At 43.9% G+C, this 16,015-nt stretch overlaps 1 protein-coding gene and 1 long non-coding RNA gene across 4 annotated transcripts in view; one reads left to right on the forward strand and one right to left on the reverse strand.

Moving 5' to 3' along the window:
* Positions 1–2,229, forward strand: part of LOC104862135 — a 16,065-nt gene extending 13,836 nt beyond the window's left edge. For both annotated transcript variants that reach the window (XR_780207.3, XR_004517885.1), the window contains exon 3: positions 2,153–2,229. This is a non-coding gene — a long non-coding RNA (uncharacterized LOC104862135). The remainder of the gene's footprint in view (positions 1–2,152) is intronic.
* Positions 1–15,094, reverse strand: part of Entpd4 (ectonucleoside triphosphate diphosphohydrolase 4) — a 17,612-nt gene extending 2,518 nt beyond the window's left edge. Inside the window, exons 1-11 of one of the 2 annotated variants that reach the window (XM_010623883.3) lie at positions 14,958–15,094; positions 13,605–13,802; positions 12,594–12,799; positions 9,393–9,543; positions 8,680–8,783; positions 7,004–7,063; positions 6,620–6,750; positions 4,671–4,837; positions 2,748–3,072; positions 2,005–2,090; positions 899–1,060 (exon numbers count right to left, since the gene is read on the reverse strand). In XM_010623883.3, the coding sequence (XP_010622185.1) occupies positions 899–1,060; positions 2,005–2,090; positions 2,748–3,072; positions 4,671–4,837; positions 6,620–6,750; positions 7,004–7,063; positions 8,680–8,783; positions 9,393–9,543; positions 12,594–12,799; positions 13,605–13,802; positions 14,958–14,965 (1,598 nt within the window). In that variant the 5' untranslated portion in view covers positions 14,966–15,094. Of the gene's footprint in view, positions 1–898; positions 1,061–2,004; positions 2,091–2,747; positions 3,073–4,670; positions 4,838–6,595; positions 6,751–7,003; positions 7,064–8,679; positions 8,784–9,392; positions 9,544–12,593; positions 12,800–13,604; positions 13,803–14,957 lie in introns of both variants that reach the window. The other variant, XM_010623874.3, reaches the window with a different exon arrangement.
* Positions 15,095–16,015: the final 921 nt, after the last annotated feature.

The following is a 16,015-nucleotide window of genomic DNA, read 5'->3' on the forward strand; positions in this document are numbered from 1 at the left end:
TGGGAAAGCTTGTTCATAAGTTCCTCACACTTACTGGCATTACAACTGCATCACAAAAATCTGAGCAGGGAAGCATCAACACAGTGTGGAGCCATGTTTGTGATATCCACCGCACACAATTTTTACAGTTAGCCCAACTAAAAGTACTGCTCGAAGATGCTCCATGAAGCAGGGAGAAAAGCTAGTATCTCATGTATCAGTTAACCAGGGTTCTTACCCTCAGGTCCACTTAGCAGGGTCTATGAACTCGAATGGGGTAAAATGTACATCTTTATTTTGCCACCCCCAGACCAAAATCTAGTATTTCTTTTGAACAAGAGCACAGATAATAAACTACTGTAGTATTAGGGCTGAGACTTTCTTACTAATGAAAATGTACATTTAAAAAATATCTCATCATAGTAGCTAATGCCTCAAACTATGGTGGCCACTCATCAGTACACTGATATGGCAGAAACTACCAGTTCTGGTGCCCAATCTTGTTATTTAATAAAAATAGGTATCACTATATCACAATTTTGTTTTCTGTAATAGTTTGATCAATGTATTTAAATATGTTTCCTCTGTAATTTTATGTATTTACACTATGCACTGCAAAACATCATTTGAGAAAGAAGTCCAAGGCCACAAATTTCAGGAACCCCCTCATCAACTCTCTTGCAAGGGTCAGGGTAGACAGTGGACAATAGCCAAAGGCAGGCAGCAGCCCAGAAATGCTGCCTGTGGCGGATGGACAGGAAGGGGCAGGAGGAAGCACTTGTGGGGTGAGGAGACTTCATATCCCGCCCACAGGCAGCCGGGACAGCAGCACTCTATACGTTCCCATGGCAGCTGCCACGGGGCACTGAATCGCAGCACAGCCCCTTCTGTGATTCTCCCTACCGAATCAGTAGCCTACCTCAAGGGCAAAAAGCGGGTCCTGTAGAGGATGGCCCCCAGGGTCCACTGCACTTCCTTGTCATACACCTGCAAGGCGGTCTTGAGGTTTCTGTAGCTGATGGGAAACGAGAAGCCCCTATGGAACACCTCAAACATCCAGGCAGACTTGAAGCACTGATACCTGCAAATAACAAGCACGAACAGGAGTCAGACCCACGCCTGTGTCAGAGCGGCACCAGCACAGATCGCACGGGCTCTAGCAGGTCGGCTCTGAGCAGCCAAGCCACCTGCACACTTTTCAAGCTGATTCACCCCACCTGAGCCAGGTGCCGCAACACACAACAGCAAACCCATCAAAGTCAAACAGCTTGTGACATTTGGTCTCGCTATAATTTAGTCCATTACCATGACTGATTTCCTTTCTGCCGTTAGACAATCCATCAGTTATTTATTGAATACTGTGCAAGCTCCAACCCCTTTGGACCTCAGTTTATGCTAAAATGAGAAGGCAGGAAGGTCCTTCTCGGTTCTGGTATTCTACGGTCCATTTTTTTTCAAAGCACTGTGCTAAGCAAATAATAAGATACAGTATACATGAAAGATATGGTCACCATACCTAGGTGACTAACAATATAAGGGAATTAAAAAAAAATCCAACAAATAGCTGAAACCAAAGCAGAAGAGGGCAAAGTAATTAAGGAGTATGTTGAGCGTTCTGGTCTCTCAGACTGGAATGCATCTGGCTGCGTCTGTCAACACAGGGTGGCTGGAAAGGGCCAGAGTCTTGTCTGACTCCAATGTCTAGGGAGGATTTGAGCAAGCAAAGGTATGAACGTGGAAGTCTGGGGGTAAGGAACAGCAAAACTGAGCCAAAAATACAGGCTATGCCTGAAACAAGCATCTGCCCACCGAAAAGCAGCTGAGGGCAACTGAGGAGCAGTCACTGAGGAGGATGAAAAGGCAGACAGTGGCCTAGAGGGAGCTGACGGTTTGTTAAAAGCATTCTGAGGGGCCAGGGATTTAGCTCAGTGGTGCCACCACCTGCTTTCCAAGTGTAAAGTACAGAATTTGATCCCGTACCCCCCACCAAAAAGGCATTCTGAGGTTTGCCTGTCCACTACTCACTTAAGCCGATGGAGATCAGCATGCGATGCATACAATCCTCGGTCAAAGCGATCCCGCAAGATCGACCACTTTGTTGCACAATAATCCTGAAAACAAATTCACCCCCCCAAAAAAATTGTAAAGGCTAACAATTTTTTTTAAATCCTAGGTTTTGGAGGGCTGCAAAACTGATGATACCATTAACCAGGATGGCACAACAAGGACAGAGGGGGAAGAAAATGGTGGGTGTGGAGCTGTGAAATCTGGCAGGCATGTGGGCAGCTGAGGGACAGTGGCTAACCACGGCAGGGCTGAGGGCAGTAGGCCACGGGCGGAGATCTGGGGTCACCTGTAAGACGGGGAAACCTTTGAAAGACCCCAAGGAAACACTGCCAGATGGCAAGGGGGACAGGGACAGGGACAGAGAAGAGGGGGTGCGCGCAGTCTGGGCGAGAGGGTCAGAAGGAGACCATCAGGAATGCAGACCAGAGCCCAGGGAGAAGCCGCACAGGACGTGATGGGGCTGATGGAGGGTGACATGTGCGGCTAAGGCTGTGCCCTAATCTGGAGAGTCCTGAGTGCTGGGCAGATGTTGGCTTAAGCTCACAGTGGACTTTTCAGGCACAGGATTCTTCCATGCTGCACCACAACCTCCCACGCTCCATCTACCTTTCTCTCCGAGAGTAAAGGGAGCCTGTGAGCTGCCCCTGTCCACACAGGTCTCTCAAAAGCACGTGAGGGAAGCTGGTTTCTTGGAAGGTTACCTTTGCAGCTTTAGTGAATTTAGCAGCATTGTAGTCTCCTCCCATGCGTAACACATCCTCGGTGCAATAGTAGAATTCAGAAAAGCCATAGAATTCACTGTTCCGGAAGTGAATCGGGGGCTGGTAGACCCCATTGAGGGAAGTCTGTGTCTCATTGGTTTTGTTCATGAAAGGCTGGAGGGTCTCTCGGCAGAGGTCAAAGTCTCCTGTCCCTCGCAGGTACATCGTCTGCCCATTTTGCTGGATCTCATCTTTAATGTCAAGGGGCAGGCAGGGGTCCAGATAAGGAGCCTCAGGAGTCAGACCGGTCTGTTTGCCCAGCAGCCTATAGCACAAAAGGGCAGATTCATCAGGAGCCCTGCATCCCACTGTGTGCTAGGGAAGTGGCTGCAAGGCAGTGTTTCTGCAAATGCTCTGTGGACCCTGGGGGTCGCAGGACCGTGTCTGTGGGAACACCCAAAGGGGCTGGGACAGTCAAGTCAGGAAACCTGGCATCCTGGCCCCTGCTGGAGACCCCAGTATACATTCATGTGTAGCAGGCCCAATAACCAAGTCCACAGAAACAACCTATGCAGCTGCCTGATGCTTCTGATTCCAGCTAAAATCACTGACAGTATGTCTCTCCTTTCCACTCGACTAACAAATTATGTGCTCTTCAAATCAGGCAACTCATAATATACATGAAAATAACCAATAAAGATCCATGCCATAAAACATTTCATTTAGAAACCAATCGCCACTACACACGGCAGAGAGATGTGTCAATTTATGACATATGAAACACATGTAATTATTATCAGAGTCCGACAGTAGACAACAGACACCTGCTACTGCGTTAGTTGTCCTGCCTCTGAGAAGGGCCACTGAACTGTCTGCTATACAGATTTTTTAAAAACTTGGTAATAGAACCAATTAGTAAAAATAAAGGTCTCAGTAAGTCTGTGGATATACGATTCAAGTGTTATTTATAAAATACTTCTCTTTTTGAAATAGTACAAAAAATAATTATACAGAAACATACTAGACAGTGACTACAAAATGCACTACCAATGTCGTCGTTAGCAGCATTTAACTTTCAGAGTAGACACAGGGCAGCTTTTACTGCTTTTCATACTTATACACCTGAATTTCTAGCAGATGTGGTGCTGAAAAGCTCCAACATAGTCTTTATTGAAGCTCAGGCCCTTATAAGTTTACTAAGTTAGTCAGGAAGGATGTTATCACTTAGCTCTAATTAGGATTTTTTTCTCTCTCAAAATTATTTCATCAAAACAAATAAGACAAAATAATTAATAAGATCTTACAAGATACCAGATTCAGATTTTTTAATTCATTCAAACAGCTTTTCTGTTCTTATGCAAATTTCAAATAAGTAATTGCTATATACTGAAAAAAATTTAAATCAATAGAATTCTGCTTTTGTTTTACACGTTCTGTATACCAGGAATTTACACACACTCATTTCTGAAGTTTCACTGCTAAAATGTTTCAAAATCCCTAACTCATTCAAGATCATTCCTTGCGCTTTCCCTCGGTTTCCATTTACTGACCGGCTCACAGGCTGCATGTCTCCGGAGCAGGAACACCACCTAGTTCCACCTTCACAAGCCAAGGGCCTCAGACACCAGCAGTGTCACAGCCTGTGTTCCCAGGTGTGACGTCACCAGGGCTCCCTGCTGCTCTGGCCTGGCGAATTTTCTATTCTAACAGGTAAGGCACAGGTCTAAGAGAAAACAAGAGACTCCTCTGGAGCCTGACAGGAGGCAATGACCTCTCCTTCCTTCTCCCAGCTCAGCCAGGGGTGGACAGAAAGCTCCCAGGGCCAACGCATTTGCTGACTGAGCTCTCCCTGCTGGGCCTGGGTCTGTGTTTGATGTGGGAGACCTGGTCCAAAGGGACTGCTGTGTACGGGAGGTACCTCACCTGTTCTTCTGAAACAAGCTGGCAAACAGTCTGTCTTCATATCTCTGTCGAGCAGCATTACCACCAAACCCAAGAAACGTGGCAACGTAGACCCGGTACACGTGCTCAGTTTGGTGCACATCGCATCCCAAGTTAAATTCAGCTAACAAGTTTTTAGCTACTTCCTCCTGCAGACATAGGATGACAAATTTTAATATTTTAAGGCAACTTTAACTCTTGCTAAATATAAGAGCTTTAAAAAAGTCACCTAAGAGTAGAAAAATTTCTTCTATGTTTCCCAAGGATTCTTCTGAATATCCTTTTTTTAATTTTGTTTTGTTTTTTGAGACAGGGTTTTACTATGCAGTTTAGGTTGGCCTTGAACTTGCTGTAATCCTCCTGCCTCAGCCTTCTGAGTGCTGGGATTATAGGACTTCGCCACCACACCTGGCTTAAGTATTCTTTATAATTCAATGATGATTCTGACTTGGGAAATTTCAGATGGGCTGCACACTGGTAGTACTGTTATGACTTTGAGGAAGAAGTCAACAAAACAGCTCGTACCCTCTGACCCTGTAAATGTATGAAATCCTAAGCTGTAGAAATAGACCTAAATACAGAAACTTCTCTATATACACAAATGACCTTTGCAATTCTATGATTAAAAAAAAACAGAAAGGATGTCACGTGAATGTATAACATCAAGGTAGGGTCAAATTAATCAGAGTAACCAGTGTTTACAGAATAACACACTTATGCAGTGTTAACTAAAGGACACAAAAAATCATATACAGAGTAAAATTATACCTACATTTAAAATCCATAAATAGAGAAAAATGAATGAAAAGAAATTTATCAAAATGCTACTAATTTTTTGGGTGATGAATCTATGGGAAATTTTAAGTCTTTGTTTTTCAGGTTTTCTCGAAATTCCTTTACATATACTTGTTACTTTCTTTTAAGGAGGGAAAATACAATCTTTATAGAGTCTAATAGTTTGTATAGTCATGTCTGGAATGGAAAGTAGGAAATACATATTCTAATACCTGAATTTACAAAGCACTTTTCCAAGGAGCTTAATAAAGACATTCACAGCACCTACTAAGCAATACTAGGTGCCTGAAAGTGCATTAGATATATTAGATGCATTATTTCATAAGCTTGTAACGACCTCTGCTGTAGGGGCTTTCATTCATACTTAAGGAAGAAACCAGTTTAAAGAACTTCTGTGACTTGCATAAGGTCACATAATAGGTGACAGGCCTAGGTGTAAGCCTGTCCAGCTCCACAGTCTGTGAGCTTCCACACTGTGCTGTCCTTGCCTCCTGCGCGACAATGCAGGAGACCAGGCTGTGGTGGCAACTTATAGCTGGACAGAAACAGCGTCTCAGAGACACAGAGCAAGTCAGGACGCCCAGCCTACTGAGGACCTATTCTGTAACTGCTGACAGAGTGTCCTGAAGCAGTGGTTGCAGAAAAGATAGAATAAAGCCCTGGGATCAGTGGACACTAATCTTGATCCTTTCCAGAAAAGTCCAAGCCTGACTGAGTCATGGAAAAAATAAAAATAACAAAGGATTTCCCCCAAAGACAACTTTAAAAATCTGATGCTATGGTATTAAATTTTTAAAACTTTCTTGAGAAAAGTGGTGATTGAAAGGATAACACAAACAAAACCTCAAGCATGCAACTGACAATATATACCAAAGAAAAACCAATTTCTGAAAACAAACCAGCTGGTCTCAAGGCAAAGGGCAGTCTTGAGGCTTGGCACAGGCCTGCCTCTTCCTGCCGCCTCCTTCCTCCTGGGTTGAGAAGGTGGTAGGTACCTCAGCAAGCACAGTAAAGATGTGTCAGACTCAGGAAACGAACAACGACAAAAAAATGCATGGAGACATGTTAAATGAAAACCAAACCAACAGAAGGCAATTTGTACAGATAGTAACCTGCTGTGAGGAGGCAAAGCTTACAGTTTCAGGGACTTCGTACGCTATCTGAGTGGACACGCCGCCCATGTCGAGGATGCCTGCCGTTCTCTTACGGATGATGGCCTCGCTGTTCTCACTGCCGGGAGGGCTGACCTCCACGACGGCCTCGTCATCTGCAGAGACGGGAGATGCCGGAGGGAGCGGGACAAGCCCCGGACCTGGGATCTCCCACGGTACCTTCGGTTTTCACAGCGTTTTTCAAATATACAAGGTCGACCCCGCCTCCTCCTCCCAACAAGAGGGAAGTGGAACAGCAGCTCCGCCCGCTCCGCGCCCCCACACTCAGCCATCACCACACCTGGCTCCCCTTTTCAGCTCTGACCACAATTTCCACTCAGACACATTAGCTGGAAGCAAGACACTTACCTTCTTCAATATGCTCAAATCGTCCGAGGACAAAATTAATGCCGATCCAAGCGTACACACCTATAGACATTGCACAGGGTAAAAATAAGAAAAATTAAGTTGTGAAACATTTTGTGTAACTTTTCAATGCAGTCTGTGTGAACATCTCATGTGTTTTAATCTCTGTCATTGAAAATATCGTCAAATAACACACTTCTATTGCTCTTATTTTTTCCTAGTAGTTTCCAAGAATTCTCACATTTTTTACATTTTAGTTTTTGACAGGGGCTCACTTTGTAGGTTAGGGTGACTGTAGCCCAGGTTGGACTCAAATTCATGGCACCACATCTGCCTCAGCTTCCCAAAGGCTGGGATTTCAGGCCTGTGCCACCATGCCTGGCTCTTAATTTTGATATTTATAATTTTCTATAATATGTATATATTGAAAATGCAATTTCTTAGGTACGTGTTTTCCTTTGAAACTTAAGGGTTGTTTCAAAATACCAGATTTTTTTGTTACCATCTACTCTGGTCTTTTATTCCTCACACTCACTCATGTGCTAAGTCTGATCCATTTTTACATCATTTCCTATACCCAATTTTTATCCATTTTTCACTGCCACAATGATTTGTGCCATTACAGAGGCAGGAGGTGATGGGCTGTCTACGCCACCTTTCTTTCCTACCTTTTCCTGGCAATCTCCTATGCTCTGCCACTGGGCGGGTCTACAGAGCAAAGTTTAAGCTCTTGGGCTGAAGATTCAGACTGATGCGATTTGTAACCTTACTACCTTTCTAGCAGGCCATCATTCAGGCAAACTCTCTGTCCAGTGTGCTCCTTACCAACCTGAACTAAGTCATTTCTTCTGTTTGGAACGTGCTCCCTCTCCTGCCTTACCCTTGCCCTCCTCTGGTGTGGTCAATTTATCCCTTGCAGCACAGTTCAAATGCTGATTTCTCCATGACAGCCTCACCTGGGAAAAACGCCTCTTTCCAACTCCCACAAAATGTTTCCCTTATCTTTCTTTGGCTCCTGAAATGATCTCTTACAGTTCTGTGTTCTTCACTGGTCAGTGAGCAGCTGAATGGCAGCTCACCCGATTCTGTGTATTCTACAGTGTCTTTCACAGAGGAAGTAGGCGATGAAATGATAGATGGCTTTGGAAGAAATGCTTTACTTTTAGGTCTCCATTTCTCCCAAGCTATGCCCCAACTTCCTTCATGGACTTGTCATTTAATTCTCAAGTAGAATCACTTCTCTGAAGACAGAACTAATTAGAGAATTTCCCTCACTAGAGGTCAGGAGGTTCTAACAACTCAACAGTGGTCCTAACACAGCAAGCCGTGTAGTTAGACAAGGAGCATAAACCTTTCCATCACAATGAGTTCAAAGTATGCTCTCTAAATGTGGGATTTTTTTTTTTTTTTTCTGGTATTGGGGATCAAACTCAGGACCTTGTGCTTACAAGGCAGGCGCAGCACTGCTGAGCTATATCCTTGGCCTTAAAGGAGTTATATTTTAATGACTTAAATATCTGGGTAATAAAGACCAGGCATATAAGAAACTCACTGAATCATTTAAAACAGGTATTTCAAGGATATGATTTCCCAAATCTTACTCTAAGAATAAATTGATACCGTGTACTCTGGGGAGGATTTAAAGGAATAGATTTTAAGTTGAAGGCCAATACACTAACCTTCTTGTTTCCCTGAAATGACTTCAGCATGTGAGTCAGAAAACAGAAAGTCGAAGTGCACAGGGATGTCAGTCAGGAGGTCTTCCAGAATAGCTTTCTGTTGGCTGTAAGGCAACCCGAAATTTACATATCAAAATGGTTCTATTTTGAAAAGAAAAAACAAAATTCTCACGGCTCTAATATAGCTTATATGAAATAGTTAACTTTTTTTTATTTGCATTACTGGGGATGGAATCCAGGGCCTGGCATGTGCTAAGCAAGTGCTTTACTATAACCTCAGTACCTTTTTTTTTTTTTTCCGTTTTATTTTGAGATAAGATCTTGCTGAGTTACCCAGGCTGGCCTTAAACTTGCGATTCTCCTACCTTTAGTCTCCTGAGTAGCTGGGGTTACAAGTAAAATAGCTAATTTTAAAACCAGAGCAATTCACTGAAAATATTATTTCAGGAATGACTTTTCAAAATAACAAGGTGTATGAATTATATGACTCCTAGATGTAAAACTAAAACTACATATATTCCTTAAATAATACAATAATTATTTAAAAAATGAGAAGTTTATGATTTACAATTACAAGCAAGTAAATCAAATGCTGCTTGGTGGGCTGTGGCTAAGGGAACAGCTGTGGGACTAGTCTAGATGTGCAGACAGGATTCTGGGTGTCTTGCTCTGATGATGGTGACGATGGCAGAGGCAGGGACACAGAGGGTCACCTTTCGGGAAGGACTCTCATGCCAGCTGTGCAGAGAATGTAGAGCGGTGTCTCTTTGTGCTTTGCCCGTGGCACGTGCTCTGAAGCGAAGTTCAAAAGAGGAGAAATGTAATCGCTGACTTTCTCTGGAGAGGTAGCAAATTCTGAGATGCCTGGAGAGACAGGACATGGGCAGGCCGGTCAGCAGGCTGCACTCTCCACAAAGGCAACAGGATTCCTCAGTGGACAAGGCTGGCATGGGGTCAAGCTGTACTCTCTTCCCCTAGTGCTCCTGCCCCTCTTCCTCGCAGCTTGGCCCTGAAGGTTCACTCGCACGCCTTCTCCTCTGTCATCAACCACTTCCTGCCTCATGAGAGTCCACCCCTCCTCAGGGAGCTCGTGTACTCACAGCGCTGCCAGCAGCATCTTCACATGGGGGTCCCCACATCTTACCTCCTGCCCCAGACCAGCACGTGCCGACTGTCCACTGCACACATCCACCCAGACACAACGTCCCCAAGCCCGAACTGCACGCCTGCCCCTCCTGGGCCAGCCTCCCGAGTAACACCCCGCTTACCGGCCCCAACTGGCATTTGGGTTTTCAGATGCCCTCTCTTTGGCCCCTCTTTTCATGTTACTGCACCTCTCATCTCTCTGGATGTCAACATGTTCTGCTGGTCTCGTGCAATACACCCTACCTGCTAGCCTCAACCACTCCCGGCTCATAACGCTTCTTTCTAACTTCCTCCCAGACTTCTGTGCTTCCTCCATTCCTTTAAGACAAGGCTCAACTCTAGAGGAACACAACCTGGCCCGCATTCTCAGCCACCTCAAAACTCGCCAAGTGCCTCCCCTTCACCAGCAGCTACACTGAACTAACGTTTCCATTACATACCCTACTCTGGCCTTTACATCTGGGCACCCCACCAGGAAGAACCTTCCCCCTCCTTCACCTGGCTAACTTCCGCATGTCAGCTCTGCTCCTTCCTCTATGGCATCGTCCCAACAGAACCCCGGCAGGGACAGCTCACGCTGCTTCCCGCGCTCCCAACCCTGCTAGTTAAATCCCTACACTACATCGAGGTCACTCACTTGACTGCCTGTTCCCTACCTCTGAAGTTTCTCAAAGGCACCTGTCTTGTTCAGGTTTATATCCCTGCACTCAACACAGTGGCTGGCAAATACAGGGGCTCAGCAAATGTGTGTTGAACGAGCAGATAATCATTGGTGGTGAACTGCGGCATGCGTGCCGCAGAAGGTGATAAAAGCTCTTAAAGATTCGCACAGTGGCTGGCAAATACAGGGGCTCAGCAAATGTGTGTTGAACAAGCAGATAATCATTGGTGGTGAACTGCGGCATGAGTGCCGCAGAAGGTGATAAAAGCTCTTAAAGATTCGCCGTCACTGACATAAGTGAAGGACCTGTTTGTTACTGAGCCTTCAAGACTAAAAATGAAGAGGACTTTGGGGGTCCAAAATTTCCTTATTATGGATTAGCATGGATTAAGGGATTGTGAACTCAGAAAGATGAAGTGGTTTGTCAAAGGGATCTGTAGCAAATGGACTGAAAGACAAGTCTTTTGCACCACATAAAATGCTATTTCAAGAAAGACCAAGCTCCAGACTAGCTTGAAACTATCAAGCAACTTTCTAGAGCCTTGTTACAAACAAAGGTGTCCAGGCTTTAAGACAGAGAAGTGTTATAAAAAGTATTTTGATTTCCATCTCGAGCACTCTGCACACAGTGAGAGAGAACCATGTGAAAGCTGATTTTATTGAGATCCTGGTGTGTACCCTAGGATGATGTCATTGTCCCTTGTTTCCAAAGGACAATTCCAAGGTGTGAATATTTTCATCTTGTTCCATGAGAATAAGACTGAACTAGTATGAAAACTGAACTAGTACGAAAGGCTCAATGAAATGCAAGGTGCTTTTTTATCAGTCTTGTGGTGAGTTTTTTATTTGATCAACATCAACCCTGAAAAATGTTTCTAGACTGGGGATATGTACAAATTTAAGGAACAGGTAAACAGAAAATTATAACTTAAAAGTCATTCACTAAGTCTTAAAGAAAAATTAATCTTTGCTAATGCTTACTTATATTTTTGAAATGGGGGCTAATAAGCTATGATAATTATGATTTATCAATATTCTTTTAAAAAACTTTTACTCGACATGTAATAACTGTCTATAGTGTGATAATTTGATACATGTATACAATGTATGATCAAACAAGTAAGTAGCATCTCCATCTCCTCAAACATTTACCATTTCTTTGTGTTTCTCTAACATTTTACTTATTTATCATTCATTCATTCATTTATTATTATTATTTTTTTAATTTTTGGTACCAGGGATCAAGCTCGGGACCTTGCGCTTGTAAGGCAGGTGGTGGAACCACTGAGCTAAATCCCTGGCCCTCTCTAACATTTTAAAAGATAATTTCCTCCCATACTTTGGATTTAATATTTCACCAGCTCATACATAAGGTAAAATAAAAGCTCTGTATCTCTAGTAAGATCTGTAGCTCTCTTTAAGGTCAGTGGTCATCAATTATCAAGACAGAGTCGTTTGCAAGTACTCCTGATGCCTCTATTCTTAGTGCTCCAGATGGAAGGGTACTTCCCACGGAAATGGTAATGTTACAAGGGTGAGAACCACTGGTTTATATTATCTAAAGGAAAGCCAAACCTCAATTTTACATGTCACACTGCCTTAGAAATGCTATTAACTTTTAAAACTGGACATAATTATATTACCTCTTTTAAGTTCCATGGTCATCCTTACCAAATAATCTAGATGATTAGAAATATTTTTGGGCAATTTTTAAAAACCACAAATATATACCAATGTACTAGAATACAGATTTTTCACAAGTTACCTGAAATTGCCCTGTCATTAAGGACAGAGACCAATAGCTACCAAACAGGACAACCTATCCGTAATCAATGCCAACTAGCAAACTTGAGGGTAGACACCAATTGTGAGGCACTGTGCTCAACGCTACAGAGGACAACAAGATGTGGCTTTTGGATACTTTACCAAGGTGTTGGTCACACTACAAAAAATGGACAGAAAAGGAAAAACAGTGAAACCAGGAGACCTGCTAAGTCCTGCTGGGAGCTCTGAAGCAAAGTCAGTGCTAAGAGATACGGAAGGACTGAAAGATAGCCCAGAATGTAAGCCCAGAACCCTGTTACAAGTCAGCCAGTTCTTTACATACCTGGTTTTATCTTCATCACCACTGGCTTTCGGTTTTTATCCCTCATTTGTCTGATATCCAGCAGATCCCGAGGATTCCCATTGTGCCTTGGCCAACAATAGACAAATATCCGGGATCCGCTGCTCCCGCAGTCCACCACAATTCCGTAGTTCACATTGGGGTTGTTGGTGTCTGTAGCCTCAATGTCAGTGACTCGGGACAAGTACCTGGTTTAGAAAAACACATGTGCTTTTACTTAGGTGGAGTATCATCCCTCACCTGAATGACAGAGAGACTAAAGCACACAAAAGCCGAGAGGGACTCCCAGGCTATGTCGGAATGTGACCTCAGCATTCCCACCATGCCCAGAGGAGGAGAAAGGAGACAAAACAAGGGATGCTAGCGAAGATCATCAAAATCAAGTACACACTCATTATGCTGGACAGAAGTTCACACAGGATCCAAAAAGCAAACTCTCTCCAAACTGCAAAAGTATACTCAAAAACCATCTTAAAACACTATAGAGGAGGCGCTTCCATTTAAATAATTATTCAAGGGCCTCTTTCAGTTTAGCTTGTATGCCGTGTGGTAATACTGAGTCTGATTCCCACAGCCATATGCTCCTGATGTTCCAACCTAACTGCAAATATCCTGAAGCCATGACAGGATGGTGCTGTCTTAACACCTGTGTTCCCACCACCAAATTCACTTGTTAAAAACCAAATCATCACTATGATACTATCTTCTGGGAGGTGATTAGATCATGACAGATAAGAGCCCAGAGAGCTCCCCAACCCGCTCCAAACACACGAGGATACAGTGAGAAGGTTCCATCTATGATCCAAGACACAGGCCCTCACCAGACATAAAAGCTGCTGGTACCCTAATTCCTGGACACCTGAGCCTTCAAATTATGAGAAATACAATTCTACTGTCTATAAGCCACTGTCCATGGTATTCTGTTACAGCAGCCAGAACACACTGAGCCACAGGGCATGGCATCCCTTCTCAAAACAAATGTTTACCTCTTACCTTTGAAATTTCCTGTCTTTGGATAATCGCCCATACTTATTTCGGATTATGACAACAGAGAAGTATAAAAGTGAGACAGCAGCAGCCAAGACGCTAATGACAATAATTTGGCGTAAATTGGTATTCAGAATTCGAGGACAGCTCACTGGAGAGATGCTAAAGTGCCAAGAAGCAGGAAAAAGACAGGAGATGCCAATTCTGAAATATCAAAAAACAAATTTTAAACAACATGCTCTCAAGAGGCCTCCCCTCACCCGAGCTGATCCCACAGCAAGACGTTTGGCCTGAGTTCTTCCTACTTCTCTGCCCACTGCTGTCTGGATACTAGCCTGATCCACGTGACGCTCTGCTTCAGGACACATTATCACAGTGATAAGAACCAGAAAAAAGCCCTAATGATTACGACACTTCTGAGTTCCCCCTTTTTCTTGAGAACACTATGTAGATTGCTATTTTACCCTGTTTTGTTCCAAAAAGAATTAAAAATAGCTTATAAGAATAAGGTCAGTCACATGATCTATATAACAATAAGGAAGTCCAGTTTAGGGATGATGAAAGAGAGAGAAACGGAGGGTGCAGAAGAACACCTTGTAAGCTAGGCCGGCAAATGTGAGCAGCACAGTGGCTGAAAAACGGACTCTTAATGTATAAACAGCTTGGGAGAAGCAAGATTTTTCTCAACACTTTAACCAAAGCAAATTTCTCCCAGTTGACTGAGTAATGGGAGAAAATAGTATCATCTTCAATAACGTCCCCATAACAAAGCCAATACAGTAGTTTTGTTATGCTCTGTGTTTTGAGAAAGATTCCTTTGAAGCGTTTTTGCAAATAAACAGGAAATGTTCCTTCTCAGTTTGTCAGGAATGAGATGCTCACTCTAAAGCTATTGTTAGGCTTTAAGAAACACTTAAAAAACCTTTAGGATAAACTGTATTATTTTGCAGATAATTTCTACACTCTGTGGACTAAACCCTAAAACAGCTCACTGAAGGTGGGGTAGCCTGCTAATTCAATGAGATTTTGCACTTGGGGTTTCTTGTCTTCATGGAGGCTCGGAGCCACTGCATGGCATTCATCCTCCTCTGCACCTCAGAAGCTGCACAGTTCTCCCAGGCTTAATGCAACCCCTGCAGAACACACGTGCAGGCCTTGACTGTATCTACACTACCCAGGCATGATCACCTTCTCTGTGACAGGTGTCCCACTGGGCCCAAGAGGACTAAAGGTGTTAATCAGAAGTGTAGCACAACTTCGAACATTTTCCTCTTGGGATTCAGGTTCTGTCTCCCACCAGACAGCTTTTTTTTAACACTAAAATCTCAGGCATTACAGGGGATTAGGCCCATCACTCACCTCCCCATACTGCAAAAGGCCAGGGACAGAGCAACGCTGCAGGGGTCAGTACTTCTCACACACAGTTGCACAAAGGTGTTGGGGTCCTTCTTGAGTTACTGTCCTCCTGTTCCAGGAACTGAGAAAAACCAGACAGCACAGTCAAAAAAAGTCTATGTTCTCTATCAACTGTCACTAAAATCCAACCACGCACACAAAGGTATGTTTGTGCTGAAACTGTCAGAAGGGTTAATTTTGAGAAGTTAACTTTATGCTGCTGCAAATGTAGGCCTAAATCAAGACTCTGGTGCTTAGCTGGTACTCTCTAAATGTCTCTGTGGCCCCAAAATATTGGGACATCAAAGAGGCTTTTCATACCTCATTACTATTTGAGAGCCAGTTGTGGGGTGGTATGAGTTAGGGCAGAATGAAGAAATGAATAGGAATTTGAAGGATCCATTCATTTGAGAGGTATGAAGCTGTTATGACTTGTGTTTAGAAGTCTCCCCAAAGCCTCGTGCTTTTTCAGAAGTGGCTGATCTAGAGTGTGACTGATTCATGGTGGGGCTAGGCTTGAGTGCACTAGGATTAAGGGTGTGAGTACTATTTGACCTGAGTAGTCTGAGTAAGATAAAAGGGGCAGAAAGACATTGTTAAGGTCTCTAGTTGCTTTTGCGGTCTTCCTCTGTCAAGAGCCACTGCCCCTCAGTCATGTGGCGCTCTGCCTTGGAGCCAGCTGATTATGGACAGAAACCTTTATGAACTGTGAGCTAAATAAACCTTCCTCTCTTTCACCTTGGGTGTCAGGTATTTTGTCTCAGCAACGACAGAAAAGTAACTAAGACAGCAGCTTTTATACACAAAGCACTCTGCAGCGTGCTCTGCCCCCAGGTCTCTGTCCCTGTTACCCTTCTTGCTCTTCCTCCTGCCCCTAGACCACACATCACAGAAACCAGGGACCTCTGGCCAGGGCTTTGTTCAGAGCTGCTGGAGTCAGAGGGTGCTTCTGAGTCTCTCTTCTTGGTCAGGGACACTGCTTTACCTCTCCAGTCTTTGATCTCTGGTCTGCCTCTCTGCTG

The sequence above is a fragment of the Fukomys damarensis genome, unplaced genomic scaffold (genome assembly GCF_012274545.1).
Source record: "Fukomys damarensis isolate Sample0158 unplaced genomic scaffold, DMR_v1.0_HiC HiC_scaffold_18, whole genome shotgun sequence".
Classification (NCBI taxonomy): domain Eukaryota; kingdom Metazoa; phylum Chordata; class Mammalia; order Rodentia; family Bathyergidae; genus Fukomys; species Fukomys damarensis.